The sequence below is a fragment of the Rhinolophus sinicus genome, chromosome 5, assembly GCF_057876585.1.
Source record: "Rhinolophus sinicus isolate RSI-liver-muscle chromosome 5, RSI-T2T, whole genome shotgun sequence".
NCBI classification, from domain to species: domain Eukaryota; kingdom Metazoa; phylum Chordata; class Mammalia; order Chiroptera; family Rhinolophidae; genus Rhinolophus; species Rhinolophus sinicus.
Window position 1 is genome coordinate 109285065 of NC_142505.1, and position 26675 is coordinate 109311739.

Here is a 26675-nt window from a genome sequence, read left to right on the forward strand (position 1 = left end):
TCCACACCTCACCTACACAGCACTGACTGCGCCGGAGGGGGCTGAGGTGGGGGGGGGGGCACTGCCACTGACACAGTAAGAAACGGCCTAGGTTTTCGTAACTTTAGGACCGTGTGCTCCATTCAGAATTACCCGGAGTCCCCCCCGAATGGTTGTGTGGCGTGCAGGGCAGCCACGCTAATTACTCTGCCGACTGCCACTTACTCTGCATTACACGCACGTTGTCAAGCCCCCTCTGTTCTGCATCCTTTCAATGTCACTAAAGGCTCCAGCCCTGGCTTTATTTGTCACTAGGGGGCGCTAAAACAGCGAGAAGCTGTGTGCTTTTTTTCTCACTTCAACCAACAGTAATTAAAAACTTGGAGTACTTATAAGAAAGGCAGAACCTGCATTCTACAATAAGTCCTGCGTTCTTAAAAAACAAACCAATGGTTTCAAGATACTTTTCTGTCTTCTGAAGCAACACATACGCCCAAAGCGACCCAAATGCCACCAAAAGCAATGGATTGCTTATCAATACTGTTTGCGGGTCTGTTTTCCCTTCCCTGTCACCACGCCCATGGGTCCAGACATTTGGCTGCTGAGCTGCACTCTTGTGGGCACCTCCCACGGGACACAGGAGCAGTCCCGGCTCCCTGGTTTGGAGACTCGATAAAGTTCCGCTCATTGCTGGGCTGACATTCCATGTGCCTCAGTAACCAGGCGGAGCTCAGCCTCGGGCTTGGACCCGCGGGGGCTGGAGCAGGCACCTGGTGCTGGGACACACAGAACAAGCACAGTGGGGCTGCGGGAAATGACCCAGGAGGCCACGCGGTTCTGAGCCCGGAAAGCTACCAACTCCGGCCACACACGCAGGAGACAGGCCAGTCCCTGGAGAGGAGGTAGGGACACAGTGACGACATCAAGATTTTCTCCATCACTTTCGAATTGAATACACTTTCCATACAAATCCCAGCAGAGTTTGCTGTTTTGAGAATTTGCCAAAATGATTGTAAAGTTCATAGAATGTCTGAGAAGTTTTAGAAAACAGAACAGAATAGGACGAGCACTACTAAATATGAAAAATGCGCGATAAAGTGATATGAATTAAAGGCTTGGGGACAGGACAGATGACGATGGGACTAAGAAGAGTCGTCAGACTCGACCGTGTAAGAATTTGAAACGTGATGAATGTGCACCACAAAGACTCAAGCAGTAGACGATTTCGGGGAGAACGGGGGCGGGGGGGGACTTTGCTCCTGGATCTTGTCAGAGAAACATCTGTCCAAGGCAGTGACACTGCAGTCAGGTGTGACACTTGGTGAGCCTCTGCAGTGAGGGCCGTACAGGCGGAGGAGGGTCCTGGGCCAGGTGGGGGCCCCTGTTGGAGCTTCTGCTGCTTGTGTGGAAAGGGCTGAGGGAATGCTTTGACTTAATGAGAGACGGGGCATGACCGCAGGAGTCCGCCTGCCCAGGCAGCCACGCCCTTGGAAACGGTGACCTGGGTGCTCAGTCGAAGTCCCAGGTGGGAATCTTTAAGATGATGACTTTTCATGGCAGAAAGCTAAAGGATGAGACCGACGTTGTGTCCCATCCCCATGAAGCCCAGGCACATGCACCCCACCCCCGACAGCAGCCACCTTTCCCGCAGGCGCCCATGACCACTGGCCCCCATACGCTCCTTCCTGCACATCCAGTAATAGCTGGAGTCCCAGCAAGGCCACCCAATGGCACACCTGGGCCATAGAAGCCACACTGATTATGCAGAATGTCCTGTCATCCTAAGACCCAGACCCAGGGTCCCAGGCCCCAGGGGAAGCCTCTGGTGTCAGGTGTGTCTGGGCCATCAGTTCATGTCCAGGCCCAGCGCTTGGCTGATTTGTCACTTTCTGGGCTGAAAGTATCCCTGGTCTGGCCAGACCTGCCTCAGGCTGTTGGGGTTCCCTCTCCCCTGCCATGTCATTCTGGCTCTACAGACGGGCCGTTTGGATTTAGATGGGAGTCCATTCTGCCTTTAAAAGTGGGCTGAGGCTCAGAGGGGAAGCAGATGTGGCCATAGTCAGGGGCTCACCCAGCCTCACCCTTGACGTCCAGGTGGACGCCCGCTAACAACTGGCCGAGTGTCTCTAGGCCAGGCGCTGTGCCAGCACCTCACATGTCTTCAGCCTCCCTGAATCTCCCCCACGACCCTGTGACAGAGAGACAGGGACCCTCCGGCCCAGAAATCAACCCTAGTTCACAGGGGCTCTAGCATCACCCCTGGCCCCAAATAAGAGGACTCGGTTAGAGCCCACAGTTCAGGGCAGCGACCGTCTGGAGCGAGGGAGGGCAGAGTGGAGTTGGGGGGGTCTCAGCCATTTGCTGACCAAATACCAGCCACTCTGGTCTGGGCATGTTCTGGACATTTGTGCTGTGAGCCGATGGACGACATCGGGACCCGGTTTCCTCACTCTCAGCTCCCAGCTCCCAGCTTCCCCTCTCGTCCACAACACCTCAAGCCGGAGCTCAGGGTGGGCAAGTGACAAGCCCATGGTCACACAGCTGGAAACTGGTAGAGCCAACACCCAGACTTGTAAGGTAGCGCACAGACTCATCAGTTTCTGGGCTGAAAGTATCCCTGGTCTGGCTCCCAGCTCAGTCTCAGTTTCCACGTAAGCTGACTGGTGGGTGACACGCTGGGGTGCGTAGCTGAGTGACGGGAAACTGGCCCGATTTAACCATTTTCTGAAGGCTTGGCTAGCAGTGCCTCTCACTGTCACACGGAATCGTTACAAGGGGGGCGCTTGGCCTGCGAGAGGCAGAGCCTGGGGTGGCAATGACTCACTGGCAGCAGTGCTGGAAGCACTGGCATCCTCATTCCAGAACATTCTCTGCAGTATAAACACAGATGACAGAGAAACACGCAGAGGCTGACAGCAGCCCAGAAGACCAACTGCAGGGCTGGCACTGCGGCCAGGGGTGGGGAGCAGGAGATCTGAGTGCAGGGACCCCAAGCAAACCAGAGCGAGGAGAGGCATGTGGACAGTTGTGGGACCCTGCGTACCCCTGCCCGCTAGCCATGGAGAAGAGTCCAGAACCAGGTGCTTTGGGAAGGCCCTCTAGACACACGGCCGGCCGGCCAGAGCAGTTGCGGATGGCAGGAGACCTTGGCCCGGCCAGCTGGGCTCTGCCCGCTGTGCAAACCTGGGAAAGTGACGCATCTCCTCTGAGCCTCACTTTTCTCATCAGCAACAACGGGGTGTGAAACACAGTGTTTCTTCTGGGCCACCGTCCCCGAAACCGGCCACATGACCTGAACTGCTGAACTTCCCTTCCAAGGCCCCGGGTCACCCCGTGACTACCACCTGCTCTGAGACATGAATTCCTTGGCTTTTATCTCAGCCCAAGTGCCAGGCACATCCCTGGGCCCGGATTGCCCACTGCTGCTCTCTTGCCTGGTCCTCAGAAGAGTTCTGAAACTGTCATCTGCAGGATGGCAAAGGCATCTGGGCCCCTTTGGTCCTGAGCCCCGGATGAGGAGAGTTTTGAGAGCATGGCCATGGTCCAGTGAGGAGGACAGACATACAGAGACAGGACCGTCCCATCTGATAGCGACATGCAGACGTCTTCATGAAATGGCCAAGAACCTGGGTGCCAAAGCAGAACCTGGAAGCCTGCCGCGAGGGAGGAGACCCCAGCGGGCCTGGGTCCAGAGCGCGAGCAAGACTCACCCCGGGGACGATGGTGAATAGCACCACGTGCTTTGTGTACAAGTGAATTTCATAAGACGCTACAGGGCACTCGCTGGGTGTCCAGCACATGCACCAGCTCGGCTCTGATTCTTAGCGTCTCCTTTCAGCTGCATCAGCAACGTGGCTGGCTATTCGGAGCCTGCATGTTTGGGGTCGGACAGGCCCTGGGAGCCTGTCCATGAAGGGAAGGGTCTCCCTTTCCCTCTGGGGACTAGAAAGGACCTGGACACAGTGGCTGTGAGTCACCCCGGGGGAGCAGGGGCACGTCTGGGAGGACAGGCCTGTAGGAAAGAGCTGGAGCAGGGTCCCCTGTGGAGGATGGTGGAGACGAGTGGCCCAGGGAGCAGGAGAAGCCAGCGTCCTACGTCGGGGAGACCCCCCCCCACTTGGGCTGAGGGTCAGCTCAGCGCAGCAGCTGACCTGCTCCACCCTCACTCACAAACTCCAAAGATGGGAACACCGAGTGCCCCTCAACAGTGGAATAAACAAACGTGGTGTACGGAACACGGGACCACCAACCAGCCACGAGGAGTGCCCACGCCCGCCACAGCGCGTGTGGACCCGAGCACATGATGCAGAGGGAGAGGAGCCAGACACAGAGGGACACACACCGCGTGAGCCCACGTGTACACAATGTCCAGGGCAAATTCACAGACAGAAAGTGCATCAGAAGCTGCCAGGGGCGGGGGAGGGGGGGAAAGAGACTGCTTGCTGGGCATGGGTTTCAGTTTGGGAAGATGGAAAGTTCTGGATATGGACAGTGGGGACAGCTGTACAACAGTGTGAATGTGCTGAAGATCCCTGTACTGGACACTTACAAACCATGAGGACAGCAAATGTCACGTTGTATGTATTTTACCACAATACGAAACTAACCAACCAAGCAGAACTAGAGCCGGGAGCTGGGCTTCAAGCCCATGGTCACCTGGCTGACCCGATGTGGCCCCCAGGGCCACCTGGTCTCCCTCCCAGGCCCTAGTCCTTTCGCTGGACGTCAGCCTGGCTCCTGGGACTGCCGCCTGCCTGAAGTGCCCCGAGCCCCCCTGATGCCGGGGTCCTAACCCTAGAGCACAGGGTCTGTAGGTCTGGGCTGGCTGGCTGTGTGATCCCCTCAACACACCACATGACCACCTCCCCCCTCGGTGTCCAGACAGGGCCACATGCCAGAGCATGGCTGGAGCACTCCCTCTCATAGACCCCACATGAGCCATGGCCCTGAGAGCACTGGGCCGTGCCACTCGCCGTGGCTGCCGGCTGCAGGGTGGCGGTGCTGGGGCTTACCGGCCTCACCGACGAAGACCTCCACGGGCGCACTGGCCGGGCTCTCGCCGATGATGTTGTAGGCCGTCAGCAGCACTTCGTAGCGCCGGTACTTCTTCAGGTCTGCAGGCGACGGACACGGGTCAGCTTGTGAGGACCACCTCCCTCCCTGGGAACGCTCCCGGGGGCACAGTGAGGCAGGGCTCCCACAGGCCTGGGAGGGGCTGCCTCCATGTCACCTGCACACCCCTGCCCTCCGTCTCCGGGTCAGTGATGAGCAGCCGCCCAACGAAGCAGGGACCCCCCGCCCTGCACTCGGCCCTCTCCTAAGTGGAAGCATGTAGGCCACAGGGTGCGGTGGGGGCTGGCCTTCTGCTGCAGAATCTCTCCTTAAAAGTAAGAACAGATGGAGGAAGAGCCTGGCACTTAATATGTGTCTCGGCAAACCAAATCCTTTGTGTTTTTAATGCCTGTGTCCTGGGAAGAAAGGGTGTGTGAGGCCACGGGTATAGAATTACACGGGGCAGGTGGCCAAGCGTGAAAGACGTGCCAGAAGTAGCTGACTTTTCCAGGAAATATTCTGGAAGGTTCTCCCACTGGCTAACATTGCTTCATCAGTAGCTGGCTTTCCTGAGGCCCCTGTCTGGTCACCTGGGTGAACAGTGTGAATGGTGACAGGCCGGGCCTGTATGTCTCGCCTCCTAGCAAGCTACTAGCTCAGCGAAGGTTCAATGAATCAGAAACCGTGCTCCCACGGCCGCTCCCAGAAATGCCAACAAGGTTGTGCCCACGTGGCTGAGAGGGACTGCTGCAGCTGTACTGCCCTGCAGAGAACCCACTGGAAGTGGCCTCGGGACCCATACCAGCCTGGCCTGTTAGTCTCAACCCGGGGCTTGAGTGGCTGCTGAGTCCACAGAAGGAGAAGGGGACACTGGGAGTCAGCTGAGACAAACCAGGGGGCCGTGCACAAGATGCAAGGGTTGGGCCAGCCCGTCGTTCTTCATAACCCATAACTGGCCTGGAGCGAGAGCTGTGAGGGAGCCCTCCTCACCGGAGCTGGTCTCCACTAACTCTTTGGCTGCTCCTCAATGAGGTCACGGGAGAATGAGGAAATGGGCTCATGAGTGAGGGGTTAGGGGGTGACTGGGCAACAACTGGTGGATAAAGCCATGTTTGGGACAACACAGGGCTCACGTGAATCCTGCCCAGCCCTCCAGGCTGGGTCAGCTGCCTGCAGGGTGGTGGCGGGACAGAATGGGGTGGCGGTGACAAGCCTGCAAGAGTGCCTGCACACAGTAGGGCCTCGGAAAGAGCGAGCTCCTCCCTGTCCCCTTCCTTTCCAACAAAGTTCTCTGCACTGCCGTGAATCCCACTGTGGGCCCCTCAGCCCTGCACTGGTTCCTGAAACCTACTCCTAGCTAGGAATCCATGGGGAAGCAACACGACGTGCTGAAGAGGAAGGGAGGACGAAGGAATAAGGAAGTGGGGCACGGATGGACCAGTACACACGCTACGGCATGGGTGAGCCCTGAAGGGAGACGAGCCAGACACAGAAGGGCACATGCGGTGTGATTCCACTCGTAGAAGTGGAGTCAAGTTCACAGAGACAGGAAGCAGATGGTGCCAGGGGCTGGGGGAGGGGGAGGGAAAAGGGGAGGGAGAGTTATGTTTAATGGGGACAGCGTTTCACTTTGGGAAGATGAGAAAGTTCTAGAGATGGATGGTGGGGATGGCTGCACAATAATGCAAATTTACCTAATGCCACTGAACTGGACACTTAAAAATGGTTAAAATGGTAAATTCTGTCATGTATATTTTATCATTAAAAAAAAAAAGTCGACAGAAGCAGAGAGGAGATCTTGCTGAATCCGACTTTCTGTCCCAAACTTGAAGACCAGATGGTCAGTACACCCCCTTTCCCAGCCTCTGGTTCTAGAACTTTCCTTTCCTGTCTCCCTGGTGGTGTTACGAGCAGGGGAATTCCAGAAGTTAGAGCCATTAATCCCAGCTGGCTTGCACTGGGTCCACTGCAGGCCAGCTGGCCCGGCTCGACCTGCTCCGGGTCACAGTGACTTCCTGCTGCAGGCGGCGTGCACTTACGTGTTAATTCGTACGTCGTTAGAGTGGAGCTGCTGTTCACAGTCTTGAAGCTGCTCTGGGCTGTTGGGTAAGCAGAGCAGAAAGGCGGTGAGCATGCAGGGGGCAGTGGCTGCAAACGACGCCCGTGCGGCAGGAATGGAGCTGGTGCTGGGCTCGAACCAGCTCCCACAGGGCCGCTGCCAAGGTCATGAAGGCCCCGCTCCCGCACCGCACGTGTCGTCAGCGCCCTGGGGGCAACCGCACTTCTTCATAAACAGCCAGGCTCCTGCCAGAGATGGGAGCTCACCCCTCTGCCTAAATGACCAAATTAGTGTCTAGCACAATGTAACGCAAAGGGATGTTACAAGGAGATGGGTTTCTCCCCAGGCAGCGACTTCTCCAGTACCTGTGGCAGGTACGCTGACCAGCTTACCTGCTCAGGTAACAGGCCGTCTCTGATGGGGACGCACAAACCATAAGCGGAGAGCATGGTGACCAGGTGTACTGACCCCACTGCACCCTGGTTCCTGTAATTTCATTGCTTTAATTTTGTACAAGGCCCGGGGAGATTGTGAGTGTGGTCTGGCCGTCAGCAAGGACCCCGGGCGCTGCTGAGGGTGGGAGACAAGCGAGCCCTTTCCTTCCACAACAGCCGTCCAGGTATGGGGGGGTCGAGCTGCAGCCCTGAGACGGCAAGGGGAGGGGCCTGTGCTGAGAACCAGGGGCTGCCTGTCTGCACGCGAGACCCTGGGGTGTGGCCGGGTACATCAGAGACCCCGCCATCGTGTGCCTGCCCAGCAAGGCCAAGGCAGAGGCTTGTGACACGAAGGGAGCTGGCAGAGCAAGAATTTCTGCAGTCACTCTCTCACTCTGTCCCCGGCACATGGATGTCAAAGGGCAAAAAGTATTTTCTGTGACACCATTTGGGGGACACCAGGAAAGGAGACCGCTTTAACCCTTCTTCCCAGGGAAGAGGAGGTGGGAGAGCAGCAGCCTCCCCAGAAGTCCCAGGAGGTGCCTTGGTGGCTGTCAGAGCCAGGGCCGGGGACGCTGGCGGAGTGCAGGTGACCAGGCAGATCAGCCCGGGGAGGAGAGACGCCACCATCTCCACGGATCCACGTGGAGGGCCGAGCGCTGTGACGACGGCGGAGTCTGCCCACGACTAGTCCGGGTCAGTGCCACAGGTTCCCACTGGTTCCTGGCCTCCATCTCACCTCCCGACATGCTCCACTCAGAGTGGTGGCACTGCTGTCCCTGCACAGCCTGGCTTCTTCTCCTTCCCAGCCGCACCCCGCCAGCCTCACACTATGGCCCTGCTCCTGACTGGCTGACCACCCCGACTCTGTCCCTGAGCCCCTTACCTCTTCCTTCCGCCCCACCATTTAATTTTGCCATTAACACCTGTCAGTCACACCTTTCCTTTCACATCCTCCTCAGTGAAATCCTGACAACCCACCTCAAAGAGCTCCTCCTCCACGAAGCCTCCCTTGATTGCTGCTAGGTGGCGGCCCCTCCACGGCATTTCCTGGCACAACTTGCAGGAGCACACGGTTACCTGGGGACCTCCCTGCTGACCCAGAGGCTAGAGTGGTGGTACCTGTGCTGGGAGGAGGGCAGGCAGCTCACCTGTGAGCTCGGTCCGTAAGGCCGAGGGAGTTTTGAGTGTCTTGGGCTCGGTGGCGGAGGCTGCCTCGTACTCCAGCTCCCGGTAGTAGATCCTGTACCCCTGGAGGAGGCCGTTCAGGCTTTCGTCCCGCGGAGGCTGCAAGGACATCACCAGTCAGCCCTTGGAAGGTGACTTCAGTCAAGGTTAATTAGCCAAGTGCCCAGGAGGAACTCAGTCATCCACACAGATGGTTGTCAGTTGTTTACAAGGAACAAGGCAGGTGTCACATTCGTGAGGAGGAGAATGGGGACTCCTCGGTGCAGAACAGGCCCAGGTTCTCCGGGGCCTGGGTGCGGACACGGGCTTCTCACCCCACGTCTAGCCGAGGACTTGAATGAGCCCAGGGCCGAGGCAGGGGCTGCGGCAGGTCAGAGGGTGAAGAAGCTGCTCTCTCCTGGCCAACCCAGAACTGTAGGGGAGCCATGGACGTGGCCTGGCCCCACCCCGTCCGTTCAGTCCACCCAGGCTTGTGGCAGCCGCACAGACCTCTCTGTATGCCAAGGTCACCCTCACTGTCCCCAACTCACATCTAAGACAGAAATCCCCTGCTGAGACAATGAAAAGATCCAAAATGTTTTTTGAGACAAGGGACATCTGGACACAGACACAGGGAGAATGTCACGTGAGGACAGAGATGGGAGAGACGTGGTTAGGAGTCGGAAGCACCAGAAGCTGGAGGAGGCAAGGAAGGCTCCTTTCCTGGAGATTTCAGGGCCAGCCCACACCTGGATTGTGGCTGTCTGGTCTCGGATGGAACCGTGCGGGAACTCCTTTCTGTAGTTCTTAGACCCCAGTGTGGTTTCTTCCACGGCAGCCCCAGGACACACACACCCTTGCTGCCTAAACACACCACTCAGTGGTTACGACCTGAGCCCACGGACCCAAAGGCTTGGCCCTCCAGAGGAATCCTTCTCTGAGAAGTCTTGCTCCTCACTCGCAGTGCCTGACTGGGCAATGCCGTGTCCTTTGCTCTACCTTCACAGAAAAGGGACAGAGAGCGACCCCTGCACTGAGGGCACAGTGGAAAGTTCCCCAGGGCTCTTAGGCCACCTGGGTCAGCCTGAGAGCCCAGTGCCCTGTCCCTCCCTCGGGACTGCAGGTTGTTGCACAGACGTGGGCCCTGAAGGAGGGAGTGGAGCCCCAGGCCTCCAAGTGCCCTGCAGCAAAGCAGGCAGGGCCCAGGGTCACTTGGGAGCTCAGACGGGCACCCCCATCAGTGCAGACCTGCTCGGCCCTGCCTTCTGGCGCTTACCCCGTGTCCTACATCCTGGGCCTGGAAGATAGAGGGGCAGGGCTGGAGGCAGCAATGCTGGGCTCACAGGTCCTTCCAGCCAAGGAGACAGGATGCTTTCGCGATGTGAGGGGAAGAGGCCAAGCCCCGTGCCCCACGGGCAGCGTCTCCACTTCGTGCCAGGTTCACTGATGGCTGTATCAGAAAACCCCTCGCATCCCCCCAGCAGGAGCCATCCAGGCCTGGGGAGGGCACAGGGGGCCGCACAGCCCAGAGGGCAGTCTCTCTACAGCCTGCAGCTAGTCCAGGCCTCACAAAGGTCAGGCTGACTCCACGGAGATTCCCGGGGCCTGCGTGGAATTCTGAACCGGGTTTCTCCACATTTCTATTCCTAGAGTTTGGAATAAACCTGTATGTCATTTATGAAAGAGGCCTCTATGACTGCGGATGTACTGGGAGCATATGGGCCGCTCCATGTGACACATGGAGAGTTCTAGAAGTGATGGGTTGAGCTCAGGCTCTGGTTGACTGCTCAACCTCCCAGGCAGAAGGCTGGCTGGCTGGTCTCTACAGTGTTCACGGCTCTAAACAGAAGGTACACTCTGCACACGCAGCCCTCAGCCCTGGCCACACCTAAAGTTTCTGACTCTGTCCTCACCGGAGGGCAAGGCCATGTCTGTGTTGTTCATTTCTATCTCCCCACAGCACCTGTGACAGGCTGTGGACACAGCAGGTGCTCAATGCTTGTGGGAGGGAGCTGGATTTGCTGAAGTCCAAGGTGACCCCATCTACGGTTGATTCCATCCTGGACTAGCCATCTGCACGGGCAGATGCTTGATAGGAACTGGGAGCCCTTCCTAAAAGCGTCTGCCCTCTGCCTACTGCTCTTCAGAAATCCTACTAGCAGACTCTCTGGGGTCCTGAGGGTTTTTTCAGCCTGCAAAGCCTCTGTTAAAACGCAATGACTGGGCAGAAGTGCATGTGGGCTTATCACCCAACACAGCAACAGGAAGAGGACAGTGAGCGGGGGACGATGCCAGAAGGATGACGGCGGGCGTCCTGGAGGCAGCAGGGTTGGGTGGCAGAACAGGCACGGATATGGAGGAGGCGGGACTCCCAGGAAGAGCCATTCCTTCCAGCCGTCAGCACAGGGACAGGCTGGGATCAGCACAGCGGCCACCTCTCCCTCTCTCCAGGTAGGGGCTGGGGCTTAGGGAGGTTCAACACCGCATCCAGGGGCTTGTGGTGAGTAGAGGCAGAGCTGGACCTCAAGGGCAAACCTAGTCCCACGACTTCCATTTCCTGGACCGTAGAACAAGGATGCCCCGATGCCTTCAGGACTAGCTGCCCATGGTTCAGGGCGCACGGGAGGCCCCAGGGACGCTGGCTCCATGTCCCTCCCCCAAAGCGCAGCATCGAATCCCAGGGCTGTCACACCTCTGCTCCTTAGGTGGCTGTGCATGAAACCTGGCTCCCCTCCCTGCCTTTTGACCAGGGGATGTCTGTTCATCCTGCAAACACACGTGGCTGTCACCCTGCACCTCCTTCACACAGGGCCAGTTGCTCCCCCTCGCTGCCTATCTGCTCGCTCCTGCCTCGTAGAGCTCAGCACACTAGGTGGCATCTGTCTTGTTCACTTCTGCGTGCCCAGCGCCCTACACTGGAGCTGGTCCTCTGAGGATGATGGTGCAAGTGGTGAGAAAAGGGACAAACCCCACCATGTCCTGAAGACGCCCCGCTGCCTCATTCTCCTGTCCTTAGGAAGGTGTCTATTGTCAACACTGTGTCCATCCTCTGCCAAGTGCATCAGGCACCACGTGACCTATTGCTTAGGATGTCTTCTTTGCTGGGAAGAGCCTCAAAATCCTCGTGGAGAAATCTGTAGCCGCATGGGGGGAATTACATTTGAGTGACAGACTGTGTGACCCACTGGAAGTTTCGGAACAGCCAGATCAAGTGCTGTGATCAGACGTTAATGCCTGTTATGAGCTGCACCCAGTGTGTGCCACCACTGTCTGGAACACAATCGCAAATCCCCAGATTTCAAATAGCACTGGACCCCATGAAAGGAGGGCTTGATTCCCCTCCTACAAGAATCAAACCTGATTGGATGCGACAGAGGAGCCATTTAAATGGGTCGGCAGCCTTGAAATTACAGGTGGTGTTTGCATTTTTAAACAAATTATTAAAAAATAAAAAGGGTTTACAGGTGAAACATTTCATTTGGGATCCAAATTTACATTTAAACATAGTTTCTTTGTCTTGTTTGTTCGGGTTTAGTAAATTACTCATAATTTTAATTATACTCATACACCAGTTGCCTGGCAGTTGACAGGCATTTATTTTTACAGGACATTGTATTGACCATCTCCTGCTCTGAGCTTCCTGCCATTAGTTGGTTCTATTTGGGCTTGGAAGGGGACAGCTGATGGAAACTTATGCCACATTCTGTCAGTGCAGCCACCTGCCACCCCCGAGTGCTTGGGAGGCAGGATGGTGGGGGCTGATGACCGGGGCCATACTCACAGCCACTTGCGTGGAGGCGATGATGTATGACAGCCCTGGGCACTGCCTTTATAGTAAAGGAGCTTACCTAGTTACTGACAAGCCCTGTGCCACGTCTACAAAGAAAATGCTAGTTTTCTGGTAGAATTTAGCACAGTACAAAGGGCCAATCTTCTTTTGGTGGATTATGTTAGTGGAGGGTGGGAAATAGAAGCGCCTGGGACTCTGCATTTCCACTTTGAATGTTTCCCCTTTCACCACAGACCCCGATGGCAGTCAAGGGTGGCAGCCTTAAGGCCTTGGATCAGAGACCTTGCAAACACCTCAGAGGTCACCTCTGAGCTCCTAGTTTTATAAAGGAGGAACTGGGGCCAGATTCTCAAGGTCACAGTTGTCTAAGGGAAACCAGGGCCTGCCGACCTACAGTCCGGCCCTATTGTCACTCCCCTGGGGCACTGAGTGGGGGGGGTTTGGGGAGGGACTCAGGGGACGTGGCTTCCCAGAGGCAGGGGTGGGAGCCCGGCTGATGCTTTCTTGGTCCCCACCCAAGTCCCCAACACTCTGGTGAAGTTGAAAATTACAGAATGTCACAGTGGAGAATTCCCAGTTTCACTGGAAGACACTTGGAAATGTCTTGTCATCACATTTAAAGGTTACTAACACCTCTGAGAAGCTGTCACTTAGCAATGGAGAAGTCATGGCGAAGCAGCCACAATTACTCCATGAATTCTTGAAGGAGATCATGCACTCTCGGCAGAAACCTAGGTGATGGAAACCCTGCTCTCCATCCCTAGTAAGTGGAAGTGCCAGTTATATTAGGTTGAACTATATGAAATCACCACTGTGTGCCTCACACGGTCAAATTTCATATGATTCGAACTAATACTGAGGTCACCAAGTTGTGACATAACCGGAGGAAGCAGAAACTTGTGGTAGTTAGTCACCAACTTTACAGACTAGGAAGCATTCCCACCCGGTCTTCCAGCTCCGCTTTCCCTCCCAGCACCCCCAGCTCCGTCAGCTTCCAGCTACTCCCAGGCAGGTGTCCACATGGTCCCCGAGACGGCTGTTCCCCAGGAAGGCTTCAGCAGCTGGGAGAGCTCCCAGCTCAGCAGTGCTCGCCCCCCTCCCTCCTCGGCTGCAGCCCTCGCCCAGGGGCGTCTCCAGCATACTCTGTCCTCCTGCCTGTGGAGCTGCTCACTGCCACACCCGGAAGCATTCTATTTAGGACAAGTTCCCTGAGGGCCTCCTCTAGGTTTCCTGGCATTTCTGTCCCAAAGGAGCCACCTCCAGCATTCTCTCGTGCCGGCCTCGTGCACCGGGGCAAGACACAGCCTTTGACACTCTCCTTGGCCAAGTCGACACCACTGCTTTGCTCTGGGCCTCCAGCAGCACTGGGCCCCTTTGTCTCCTCCCTCATGCGGAGTCTGGGTGCGGTGCTGGCACTCTCCTAGAGATCTCATCAACCTCCGGGAAGAATGTCATGCCCACACAGAGCATCTTCTCCATGCCCAGCTCACAGTGGGCACTCTTAGGCAGCCACCATCTCCCCGAGGCTCTGAACACAGACCACAGCGCCTGCCCTCTGCCTCCCGTACCCATGGCCCCTGTAGGCACGGCACCCCGTCCCCAGGATGGCGGCCCCCATTCCGGCCTCAGGAACTTCCCTTGTTGGCTGGAAGCTTCTCCATGCTCTCATCACTGATCCTGGCCCCTGCCCATGGGTTTGTTGCACCTGCCCAGACCAGCTGCGGCCGTGCTCCTGAACCGAGACCCCTGGTTGAGCCCTGTCCCCCAGACCCTGCTGCACCCTCATCCAGGTGGCCCTGGGGCTGGGCAGTCTTCCTCGGCAGTTCTGCCTCTGTTAGTTTTGTCCTCAATGTATCTCATTGTTAGCAAAAAGTACTGAAATTGGAAATAAGGCAGAGAGGGCAGCGTGTCCTCTCAGTGTGAGAACGGAGTGATGTTTAATGGCCCACCAGGGTCACCGGATTATCCAGGAGAATGTGCCTCGGTTTGACTGGGTGTGCACCGGGCCCTGTCACCTGCACGCAGTGCCTAGACGTTCAGTTCCCGACACTCTGCACCAGTCTTGCCACCCTGCTCTCCTCCATAGTGAGCTGACTGCAAGTTCTCTGTGTGTTTGCTCGACGGACATACTTTTATTGTTCTGGGAATTATACCTGGACACCATTTTGCCTCCCAGTTTGCAAGCCGACGGCTGTCTGGCTCTCAAACACCTGACATGGCCCGGCCTGCAGTCAGGTTCCAACCACCATGATGCTGAGAGTGCAGACATTGAACACACGGAGTTTGATGAGACACCACGTGACCCGGGCCTTACCTGCCACTGGATCAGAACAGAGGAGGTGGTGTGTGGCGTCACCGAGACAAAACTTGGAGGCTCTCCCGGAACTGAAATCCAAGGAAGAAGAAACAAGGATTAGAAGTAACTAGCGCCATTCTGGGGCGAGCCCCCCAGGGCGTGGGGAGCTGACGAGCCAACCTCCCACCCCGCTCATCTGTGGATGGCCTTCCCCCACCTGCACAGCCGGTAGGTGGGAGAAGCAGAGAAGGGACCCGATCGTAACAGTGTGGCCACATCCCCCAGAGGCAGACCCACACTGACACACACAGGGGAGGCCACATGTGCCAGCGGACGTGCCAGAAACACCTGCTCGGAGAGCCTTCCTAAGGGCCCCAGATTTCCTCAGGGGCCCGCGCCCCTCCCTTGATGAGAGCATCATTTTGTTTTGTTTTGTTTTGTTTTTGAGATTCTTAGATCAGAGCGACTTCTGAACTGGACAAACGATCAAGCCAGGCCATAATGCTCTTGGTTTTGAACACTGCTGTAATCGTCACGAAAGGAGGCCGACTTCTGGCGCTGGAAGGTCGGCCGTGTTCTGGGTACTGGTGGTGGCTCTCTCTGCTCTGCTCTCTGGAGGGACAAGGTTGGTTTGCCCTCTGCCTGTGGCCGTGGCCTGCACTCTGGAACCTAAAACTCTCCTGTCTGCGTCAGAGCCAGCAGGCCCTCCTGACACCCCTTCCCTATGTGCCCCATATCCTAACGCTCTGAATTGACCTTTTTATGGCTCCCCCACTGTAAGATCCTGAGACCCAATACATATTAAATGTTCAAAACGCATCACTGATGGAATAATTTAGGGTGTTCTCCCCATCCTGCTCCACCTGTGTGCCTGGCATGCCCACTCCACTCACCACCCAGGACTGGGGCCCTGGGCCACCTGCTCCGTGAGTCTCCTCTGGACCGGCCAGGCCCCTCCCACCACCTGGGACATGCCTGTGTCACCCCCCAGCCCCGCCCTCCTGAGGGACTGCTCTCTGGTCCAGGCCCTGGGCCTCCTGCTGCTCTACAGTCAGTGGTGAACCCTTATGCAGCTTTCCTGGTCACATTTGACTGTGGTTACAGGGGCATCTTGAAAGCCTAAGCATTGTAATAAGAAAATGTTTTTTATAGCAAATGAGAGGAAGCAGAGTTTGCCACCCCAAAATTTGCCTTTTTGGGATATTATTTTAAGCTGGTGATTTTTTAAGAAATGAATAACTGAAGAAGAGCCTTTTACTGCCCCCACCAACCTGCCTAGAGAAACTCAGATAGAAAGACCTGCTGAAGTCAGATAGAAAGACTTAGCTTAGTGTGAGCTGCGTGAAGCAGACACAGAGGACCTGCAAGGCTGTTTGTAGACTCCCCTCTGGGTACCACTGTGTCTGGGGGGCGTGCTGAGAACGTGCTTCCCACGTTTTCTCCTTCTCATCTCCCTGTGGGTTGCCTACGTCTCCTGAGAATCCCAGTCTCCTGCCTCTCTCTCCTTAGTCCAGAACAGCATATAAGCCTCAACTGTCTGACTTGTCCTTAGGTCCCCCATTCTGGAGCCCCCGTATGTATTTCTGTAATAAAGTTGGTCATTTTTCCTGTTAATCTGTCTCATATTGATTTGATTATTAAATCAGCCAGAAGAACTTAGAAGGATGGAAGGAAAACTATGTTTCCTCCACCAAACAGGGCTCCCCAACATCCAGAGTTAGTCCCTGCCTGTCAGTCTCAGCTGATCCTGGGCTGAGAGACAATATAATGCAAATACAATGCAAATCAACTGCAAAGAGCAATTGGGAACCTCAGAAAAGGGAGATAACAAGATAGGTGCATCAAAAGGAATGATTTCAATATGAAAGGATTAAGGAAGGCCTTTGGGGAGCCTGGAGAGGCCCGTTAGTGGTTTTTCAAAAGGCGCCTTCAGATGGAGCTGTGCGTGCAGGGAGGCTGGTGGCCCTTCTCTCACACGATTTCCTCACACACAGGTCGGCAAAGGCAGCTGGCTGCATTTGCTTCCTTCTTCTAAGAACTGGTGCTTCATTACAAATATTACCGCAGTTATGTACAATGTAAAGTTAACTGAGGGGCTGCATAAGACAACCCTCGTTTCTCGAGGGGTCAGTCCCGGCTCTCCTCCCGGCCCATCCAGGCTGCGGGCTCCCTGAGAGCACGGCCAGGGCAGTCCTGAGATCAGGAACACACTGTCCCGGGGGCAAAATAATCTCTGCGTGTTGCTGAGAAGCTAGAAGGGCCCCGGAGCCCCTTCGCTGGTCCTTAAGGTCACCTGCGGCCTCGTGCAGGAGAAGCTAAACTCCCAGGTTATAAAAAGAGGACTGAAGATGAGGTCTGGGGTGTGTCTGGAGTTCAGTCTGCTTAAGAATGGTTCCCCGGTGTGTTCAGTGGAAGAGACAGTGCTTGGGGTAGGTTGGGGAATTATTATAAAGTGCTGCTGGTGACCTAAGTGCTCAGGTTGGCAATCGGGCTTGAGCTGCTACAGGAATCCTTCTCGTCCTAAAAGTCTGGCTGTCGGTGCAGGACGTGTTTGATGAAGCCATCTCCCAGCTCACCCCGGGCCTGGCAGCGTCATCACTCAGAATCACAACGGACCTTTAGGCCCGACTCCTGTGAGTGGTACAGAGTGGAAGAAAGCCACCCAAGCTTTTAGGGGGTCTCACTGCCATCCCTTAACTGCGCTTCTGTCAACTAGCCAGTCTGCAAAGGGAGAGTGAGAGAAATGGGGGACCTCTTAAAATCCAGCTACCCTGTGACATTTATTTTTAATGACCCTATAAATTATTCAATTTCTGGGATGCTAATGGGTCATGGGGGTTTGGAAGCCAATCACAGAAACCTCCTTCCGTTTGGAAGCGCTTCAAGTCCTGCTCCAGGAGCACAGGCTGCACAGGGCTCTCCGCGCCTGCCGTCACTGACTGACTCCCACTGCTCCCCTCGCTTCCTTGGGTGACCCTTCCTGGCTCAGGACGAAAGTGGGGTCTCTCTCTAGGAGCCAATGATTCAGGGTTCAAAGGCAGCAGCCGGGAAGTGCTGCGTCTGCTGGCCTGGGTCCCCGCTTACTCACCATCCTGCAGGGTGGTTACTGCCTCTGTCTCTGTGCTGAAGTCGCTGTCCCCAATGTCATTGGTGGCTTTCAGGCGCAGCTTGTAGGAGGTGAAGGGCCTCAGCCTGAATGAAACACGAGGGGCCAGTGACCACTGGGAGACCGTCCCTGTTCCCCAGCCCACCCCTGGGAGCCCCTGGGGACATCTTCCCTGACAGTGAGCCCTGGTCTTTCTCAGTGAGGAGGACGCTTGGGGTTGGGGTCGAATCAGCCCTGGCAGTGGTGAGCCCAGGCTCTAGAAGCCCCCAGAACTGTCCAGGAGAAGCCTCCAAACACCCAGAACTGACTTACTAGCCTGCCTGGGGACAGTGGAGGGGAGGGTAGGACTTCCTGGCCAGGGGATGAGGGTTTGCTTAGGGCTCCTGGGAGGAAGCACCAGCTCCTGTAACTGGAGACCCCCCTGTGCAGCAAAGCCTGCTCTCCGAGGAGCCAGAGGGTTTCCAGGAGCTGAGGATGTCATCCCTGGCACTCCCAGAGCATACATGCATGAGTGCCCGCCTCACCCACTAAGTGCTCCTTTGTGGAGGTCTGCACTGACCAGCCCAGCCTGGCGCCCCTCCCCCCCAGTGACAGGCAGTGCCCCCCCACCCCTCATCCCTACCATCTGCTGCCCAGACATGGTGCCAAGCACTTGAGAAGCATTATCCTACTTAATCCCCACAGCAGCCCTGTGGGGCAACGTCATTACTAGCCCATCTCATGGACGAAGAAACAGAGGCCCACTGAAGTCTCTTGCCTACTGTCATTGGACTGGTACGTGGCTTGGCCGGGACTGGAACAGGGGTCCTGTCTCGAAGCTACGTTTGTCGGCCACTTTATGTAAGACCAAGGTAATGTCAATTGTCCATGTGAACAAATGCCACACCCGCAACTGATGGAGATTTTATGATCCTTAATGCTCCCCGAGGCACTGTGTGGGGCCACCACTCCCGGCCTCCTCCTTCCTTCCTCCCTCCCCCCTCCCTCCCTCCCCCTCCTGCTCCCTCCCTCCCATCCATAGGACCACTCCGTATTTATTGGGTTTCATGTGCTGAGTGCTGTGCCACGCCTGAGACTAAGATTTCAGACCAACTCTTCTGTGCAGATGACGCTCAAACCTTCATGGACTTGCCTGATTGCCCAGGTGCTCACCCGTGTAGCACCTGGATGGCCAGCTCCTTGTGGCCGTCCCTCACATTACCGCAACATGAGCAGGTAAGGACACTGCATCCTCTCTGTGCCCTCCCAGCGGCAGCTGTGTCAGCCAGCAGCTCTGCCATCCCCTCCATGTCCCACACCGGAAGAACTGGAGTGATTCCAGACTCCCCTCCCCTGCCCATCAGGCCCCGACCAGCTCACGTTTCCTCAACACCAGTCTAGGCAACGCCGTCCTCTCCTCAAAGCCAACGCTCACTCCTCATCCAACCTGTGAGCTGGTGGTTTTCGAACTGAGCCCCGCGGAGCCCCAGAGGCTGAGGAGCCCTCTGGGGGAACAGGCCCCTCCCCACCCCACCAGCCAGCAGAGCTCCACTCCCCTGGTTTGTAAGTTGCTGCTGGGTAATTCTGAGAAAGGATGCAGAGAAAGGACTCTGCCTTTTGAAAAGTGAAAACCACCCTGGACACGACGGTCAGGAAAACTTCTCTGTTTCCGTACTGCCTCCCACTCCCGACCACACTGCTGGCTCTCTCAGCTGACACCCCGAGGGGCGCTCCTCCTTCCCAGCCCCCCAGAGCCTGCTCGGCCCTGCCAGCTGCTAGTCCGTGACAGGAGCGAGTGTCCTCCCCTCTCTGTGCCCCGATGCCACAGCTGGAAGCAGTGATGGGCACCCTGGCCCGGGCCCGGCTTTCCTGGAGGTGCTTCTGCAGTTTGGCCCTTAGGAATGATCTCTGCTGCAGGCTTCTGGAAGTATCCTTTATTAAGTTAAAACAAACACCTTCCCATCCGTTCCTAGCGTCCCAGAAGCTGTGTTATCTAATTTTGCTGATCCCCATGGGCCCTTTCTCCTTGAGCTGCTGTCTCGCCCCGACATTTGCACGGCCAGCTCCTCCGCTTCCCGTGCTGGAAGGCAGAGCGGGCGGTTGTCAGGACGCGGACTCTGACGTGGAGCCCCAGGGAAGCTTGGGCAGGGCTCGCTGCCTCAGTTTCTTTGTTGGGGCTGATGAGAGCACCTGCATCGTGAGGTTGTCGCTTGGATGAGATGCAGGAGAGGACCTGGCACAGCGAGTGCTCGCTGGACGGTCACAGCCTCTGTGACCATTACTTACATGGCTGAGCGAGGTGCCTGTCCCCGCCAGCTGTCCCTACACCCTGCTCACGTCCTCATCTCCATCAGCACAAGTGTCATTAATTATATTTCCTTGATGACCGTCTGTCTTCTTCACAAGACTCAGAACTCCAGGAGCACAGGGACCAAGTGGCCTCGGTCACGGCTGCACCCCCAGCACCGAGAACAGGGCCTGGCGCCCAGAAGGTGCCCCGCGATGACCTGCCGAAGGGGGATAGTGTGACCTCACTCCGAAGTCCCCTGGGAGGGTTGCATAGGAGACACGTGAACATTAGCACAGCATCTGGGCCACGGCAGGTGCCCCTGAAATGACCCTTGTCTTTGTCTCTATCACTTGTGTTGACTGACGTTATTATTTAGAACATGCTTGGTACATAGGACTTATCATGTGCTATTTAGCACTTCCCTGTTCTCTGACAATCTCGGGATTTGAGGCCCAATGTCAGGCTCTTCCGTTCCCACCCACCGAAGGGGACAGAGAACGCCTGCAGGTGGCTGGAAGGGGGCCCAGGGCTGAGATAAGTGGGCCTGGGTGCAGAGGAGAACACAGCTCCTAGCAGCGCACCTGGCTCTCCCGGGCTCACCTCACTCCCGGGACTGATGAGCCGCAGGTAAACCTGGGCATCTGAGCTGCAGGAGCTGATTCTCATCGGAAGAGAGCAGGGAGGGACTGCTCAGAGGTGGGGAGAGGTGATGACAGTGCCCGTGTCCCCTCTCCTGGTTTCCAGCTCAGCCGCCTCCCCTGCACACTCCTCATCTGTGTGGCTGGACTCCTGGTTTACTTCCTGTCCTGAAAGATGCCATCTTCCCTGCACACCTGCCCCCTCGCTCCTGCTATGGCAGCTGGAGCTGGACTTCAGCGACTACTTGACAAATGAACAAAGGAACAGATCGTCCTGGAACAGTCTCTTTTGACCCCACTCATTTCCCCAAATTCTGCTCCTTGCTTACTCTTCCAGACCTGCTCAGCCTCCGATTTGGAGTCAGACAAGCCAGAATTCAAATTCTGGCCCCGCCACTCCTGGCCCGGGCAGGTCACTTAACTTTACTGAGTCTCACTGTGTTCACCTAGAAAAATAGGGACGATACCTGTACTTCCAGGGCTGTTAAGAAAGTTAAATTATATTACCGACCTCAGGGGTCTGACAGATCTGGGCACACAGTAGGCAGTTAGTAAACATGACTTTCCGCCCTGTGCCAGCCAGCCCCGGTGACCGCACTGACAGGACGTCTACCCATGCTGCGTGCGCATCCCAGCTCTCGGCACGTCCAGTTCCCCTTACCTGCCAACTTTCTGCCATCCCAAATCAGAAGCTGGCTAGACTTGGGCCATTTGTTGAGATAACGCGGTTATCTAAACTGTAACCATCCCAAATTCAGGAAAGGAATATATTTGGATAAGACGGGGCCCTCACTACGCAAGCTTGCTGTCAGAATTCTTGCAGGAACCAAGTACATTTAGGAAGCAAGCTTGTGCCTGCCCTGGACTGCAACCCTCTTCTCACATCCACACATTCACCTCCGCGCCAAATTCAGGATTTCTGGGGTGGCGTGGGGTGGGGTGCATGGCTGACAGGCTCCTCCATGGAGCTCGACGGGGGTCTTAGAAATGGAAAGAGCTCCATGAACCCACTCACTTGTCTTGGTTGTAATAAAATACACTGACCATTTTAGAAGCTACCTACTGCTGCCTTTATGTACTTGCTGTTACGGTTCTAAAAATATGTGTTAAGAACTCATCATCTGCACCACAATGAGCATCGAACCCGTGCATAACATCCCCGGCCAAATTTGCCTGATTTTTAAATTGGCACTATTTTAAAAAGCTTACACGGAAGAAGAAAGGAAAGAATTCCGTGGAGACAGGGCTGACACGCTGGCTTTGATGGGTCCCTAGCCGTTTACATGGCGATCACCTTTTGGCCCTTGTGCTTTTGGTTTGGGTCCATTGCACCTGTCACAGTGGGAAGTTCAGAGGAATGGCAAAATCTGTTGTTACTGAGCGCAGAGCCATCACCTGTGCTCAGGCCATCACCGTTCCATCCCACGTGGCGCCCAGAAGGTCTGTGTGCCTCTGCCTGCAACCCTTCTCTTTTTCAGCCATAGTCACTTCTGCGGGGTGCTGCCCAGTGTGCAACTTCAAGCTCTAACCAGAGACTAATGCTGCCAACACATGTCTCTCAAATCCAACCCCTCACCCTAGTGCTTCAGAACCAGACTCATTAGAAGCAGGCAGTCGCTAGGTTTAGATGGTTAAACTTTCATGTTTTTGGCCACTAGCAGATTTCATGCAACTGGCAAAAGTAAAAAGTTAAAAACACAAAAAAGGGAAAATGTAGTCATCAGGATTATTAAACAGGAAGGGAGTTTACACCATGGAGGTGTACAAAACATGGCTTCCCTGGGGTTCTGCCCGCGATGTGTTTTCCATTGATAGGGGGAGGGGGCATTAGTCCTGGTTCTTTCTCATCAGGAAACTGACAATGGTCCTTCCTACACTAAGTTAAACTGCCCTCCCTGAAACATGGGCCTCCTTCCCAACATCAAGCCCCACGTACACAGTAGGTCTGTTTGATTTCAGGAGGTCCATGACATAAAAGGCAGTTGGATTTTAATTTTCTTCTCTCCTTCAGATGGTTACACAGAGCAGTAGTTATTTATATCTGTGAGCACATGCTAATTGACCTAAGCACCCCATGCAATGGAGTGTGGATTATTACGTGAGCTGGGCACGCCCGGCCACTCGCCCGACCCTCAGGGCTATGCCGTGCCAGGAGAATTCCGGGGCTCGCGGGTGTGGGAGACGGTATCTGTGACTACAAGTGCTTTCTTCTGCAGCCTGAGAGCTGTGCCTCTTGGGTCTGTGGCTGTCGTTCAAAGGGTAGGTGGCATGCTGGCAGGAACCTGGAGAGTCTCTTTTGGATTGCCTTGTTAGCTGCTGCCAGTTCGCTGCCTCAGTCACTGAGGTGAATCTTGGACTCACAGAGCTGAAAAGGACAATAGGACCGTGCCAGCAGCCCCGCCTTCACGATGAGAAAACCAAGGCTTAGCAAGCTCACAGGATGGACTTTTCCAAAGCCACATGGCCACCAAGGGGTGGACGGATTGCCGAGAGATTAGTGTTCAGACGATAACACCATTTTTTTACTACTTCACAGACCCTCACAAATGAGTTGTGCGATGGTTTGTGTCCATGGAGCTCTGAGGTGCAGGCCCACAGAACGTCAGAGCTACGAAGAATCTAAGGGGTTCTTTGTTCCGTTTGGAGAGGCCAAGGCATAGCACATTCACCTCGTAAGACATCTCTCCCTCAACTTCCTCTTCTGTGGAATGGGGATGGAGAGCCTGGTGTGCACTTCCACACGGCTGTTCCGGACGTTGTGTGGAACAACGTATGGAGATTGTTTTGAGGATGCCAGAATGCTATACAATGTCGAGATGACAGTGGTAGCGATGATGGCAGTGGTAACAGTGCAGCAATGAAGACCCCACAGGATGCATTAGTCGTCCAGAAGCTATGTGACGAGGTCACTACGGAAACCGTCTCAGGTGGGCATCACCACAGACACTGTTCTAGTCTCACTGCCTCCCCCGAGGAGTATGATTACAGGGCTGGGAGTGTGACTGGTTTTCTAACTTCAACTCGCCAGCAGACGCGTCTGAACAAATGCTGTCCCGTTCAGTAGGAGACAGTAGGAGACCAGGCAGTGCCCTCGGGTCTGCTGGAAACAATGCTGTGCTTGGGGCCCATTCGCCCTCCATGTTCAGACAGAGCTAAGAGCGATGTGGGTCACGTGACTGAGGAGGTCCCTGTGCCCAGGTCCACCCTCCGGGGTCCCAGGCAGCTGTAGCTCTGGGCGGAGGAGCGGCCTGTGTCTCAGCCTGTGATGGGGTCCGAGGGGCATCTCCTAAGGGGGCCGTGTGTCTGGGAGCAGAAACAGATGTGGGGAGATCTGTGTGACCTGCCTGGTGCTGCTCACGGGTATCCAGTGAGGACAAATGCTCCACCCCCAGGCGTGCCCCTTGGGTGGCCAGTGACAAGGACATTGGACCCATGAAAACCCCTGCCCAGGGCTTGGTACTGAGAGGAGCCTGTATTATCCCCAGTGACCTGGAAGGTAAGTGACGAGGAGGTGTCCACGAAGGCTCACAGCAGCGGCCCAAGAGCACCCACACGGCAAGTGGCAGAAAGTAGAGCTCAGCCTGAGTGGTTCTGGCTTCAAAATATCTGTCTGCCCTGAGACCCCACTGCTAACCACCCGTGTGCATCACTATCCCGTCCTCACACCAGGGAGGAGAGCTCACGTTCTCTTGAAGCCCCGCTGTTGTCACATCTAGGAGACAGTGACAGCCACACCCCAAGCCTGGCCCCAATTCCAAAGCCTGAGCTGTGCTGGGTGCTGCGTGTCTGAGGCCCAGGCTGCCCCAGGAGCCCCTCTCACCTGCTTCTCATCACGGCCCAGGCTCAGCAGAGTGTGGGAGCCGAGCAGGCGGCCTCGCAAAGGAGGGTGGGTGTCGGACACTCTGGGAGGCCCCGTCCATGCGCCTGGCTGGCTGCAAGTTATTGACTTCTGACCCTCGTTTCTCATCTGTACATTGGGGACAATGACCTCCCGGCCATCCCTGGGCCATCGTGGGGATTCAATGAGCTCGTAATGTACGTGAAATCTGCTAGCACAGTGCCTGGCATGGTGGGCACTGAATGGGTGGTGCTCAGTCTGAAAGAAGGCAGCCTGGCTAGCCTGGCAACCGTGGTCTGGCTCCTCAGTCCTCCTGTGAGGTGTTGGCGAAGGTTCTAGACACACGGTGGGAGCCACTACCTAGCAGACCCTCCCACACCTGAGCGGGAGTTTAATAAGAAAGCGACTGAAATCAGGGCCAGGTGAGACGGTCCACGAGGACGTGAGGCCCTGAGGTCACTTCTTGGACTCGCCCATCGAGTCTCAGATCTGCACGAGTCTGAGTTAACTTCTCCTCGGCCTCGTCTCCTTGACCGTAAAGAGGGGCTGGGGCTGTGGGAAGGGCCAAGTGAGGTAACGCAGGCCAAGTGCTGGCTGCAGGGTCAGCGCTGCCCCTCCCTCCGTCCCTCCCTCCCTCCCTCCCTCCCTCCTGCCTAGTTAACTAAGTAACTAAACAAACAGTGGCCCTCATCTGGTTCAGTGGGGACGCCCGCCATTTCCCTACCAGCCGTCACTAACGAGTGACAGCACTGAGGTGCAATCTGGCTGCCTTGTTAACCTGGACAGCGAGCATAGAGGGAAGGGATGTCTCTCCTGGGGGGACATCTGCAGGCTGGGCCCACCCCTCCCCACACAGCTCCCCTCCCCAACTCTGCCTGTAGGGGCTAGGACGCCAGAGCCCACACTTCCGGGCTCACTGTGCCATCGTCTCTGCCTCATCAGTGCCAGGCCCTGCCTGGGGTGTGCCAGCCAGCTGTGCCTGCCCATCTGGGAGGACAGACTCAGCAGAGGCCCGGAGGGCACTGCAGCAGTCGGTCCCAGGACACAGGAATCCTGGGCCCTGGTCCAAGGGGCATCAAGTGGAAGAACAGCTATCGGGTCTCAGTGGTGCATCTTTTGGGGCACACAGACTCCCTCCTCTGGGAGCAGGAGCTGGCTGAGGCGGGCCGGGGCAGGGACCCCAAGGACAGGGCCCACGTTCCTGGGGAAAGGCTCCCCTGGCGCGTTCAGTACCTTTCGACCTCACAGGCTGTGGCCTCGTGGCTGATGGATGAGGAGTAGGTCTGCCACTGTCCCCCAGGCAGCTCTCGCACCTGCACCGTGAAGTACCGGATGGGTGAGGCCCCGTCGCTGCCCGGGACCCACTGGAGCCGGAGGCTGCGAGCGGTCACTTCTGCCTGGGGCACCAGGAGCTCTCTGGGAGGTGCCGGCCGCTCTGCAACCAAATGAGGACAGACCAGCGACACATGAGAGGCTGTTCTCCCAGGACAGGCTCCACCTGAAGCTGACTGTGGTGCACTGCTGACACCACGTGAGTTGTTCACATGGACTGGAAAATCTCAAGGTGACTTCTGGCCTCACGGGGACGTTAGGTTCTCTTACAACCACTTTGGGCGATGCACCCCAGATCGGATCTGATGGGAGACCCCTGCTTCCAGAATGCTCCGCCCTCACAGCAGAGACCGACAGACGGCGGTGAACCAACCAACACATGCTCCTCAACCAGCACGCCATTGGGTTCAGGAGTCTCAGTGACACCTGGGCTCCCAGAGCACCTCAGGTCCCTTTGGACGCTCTCTGTCTGATTTTGGTCTCAGTGCCTCTTTAACACTGAGCTCCTGTCCCTGGAAGTCAAGCTGAGCCTGGATCCTTACAGGCATCGAGCTCAGCTCTTCCCTGGGACTCGGCTGCCGCGGGGCCGTCCCTGGCACTCTGTCCTGGAGAGATGGCGTCGGGGATTCAGGGACATGGGCCAGGACCCGGCCTTGGAGTGTGGATCGTCTGTGCGTCGCCTGTCTCCTCACCCCATCGATTTCGAGAGAGAAAC

At 56.3% G+C, this 26675-nt stretch overlaps 1 protein-coding gene across 1 annotated transcript in view; it reads right to left on the reverse strand.

Moving 5' to 3' along the window:
• SDK1 (sidekick cell adhesion molecule 1) overlaps positions 1–26675 on the reverse strand; it is a 687292-nt gene that overhangs the window by 51083 nt on the left and 609534 nt on the right. Inside the window, exons 30-35 of the mRNA XM_088798792.1 lie at positions 25862–26063; positions 17866–17969; positions 14796–14866; positions 8676–8811; positions 7071–7130; positions 4992–5093 (exon numbers count right to left, since the gene is read on the reverse strand). Coding sequence (XP_088654918.1) covers positions 4992–5093; positions 7071–7130; positions 8676–8811; positions 14796–14866; positions 17866–17969; positions 25862–26063 — 675 coding nt within the window. The remainder of the gene's footprint in view (positions 1–4991; positions 5094–7070; positions 7131–8675; positions 8812–14795; positions 14867–17865; positions 17970–25861; positions 26064–26675) is intronic.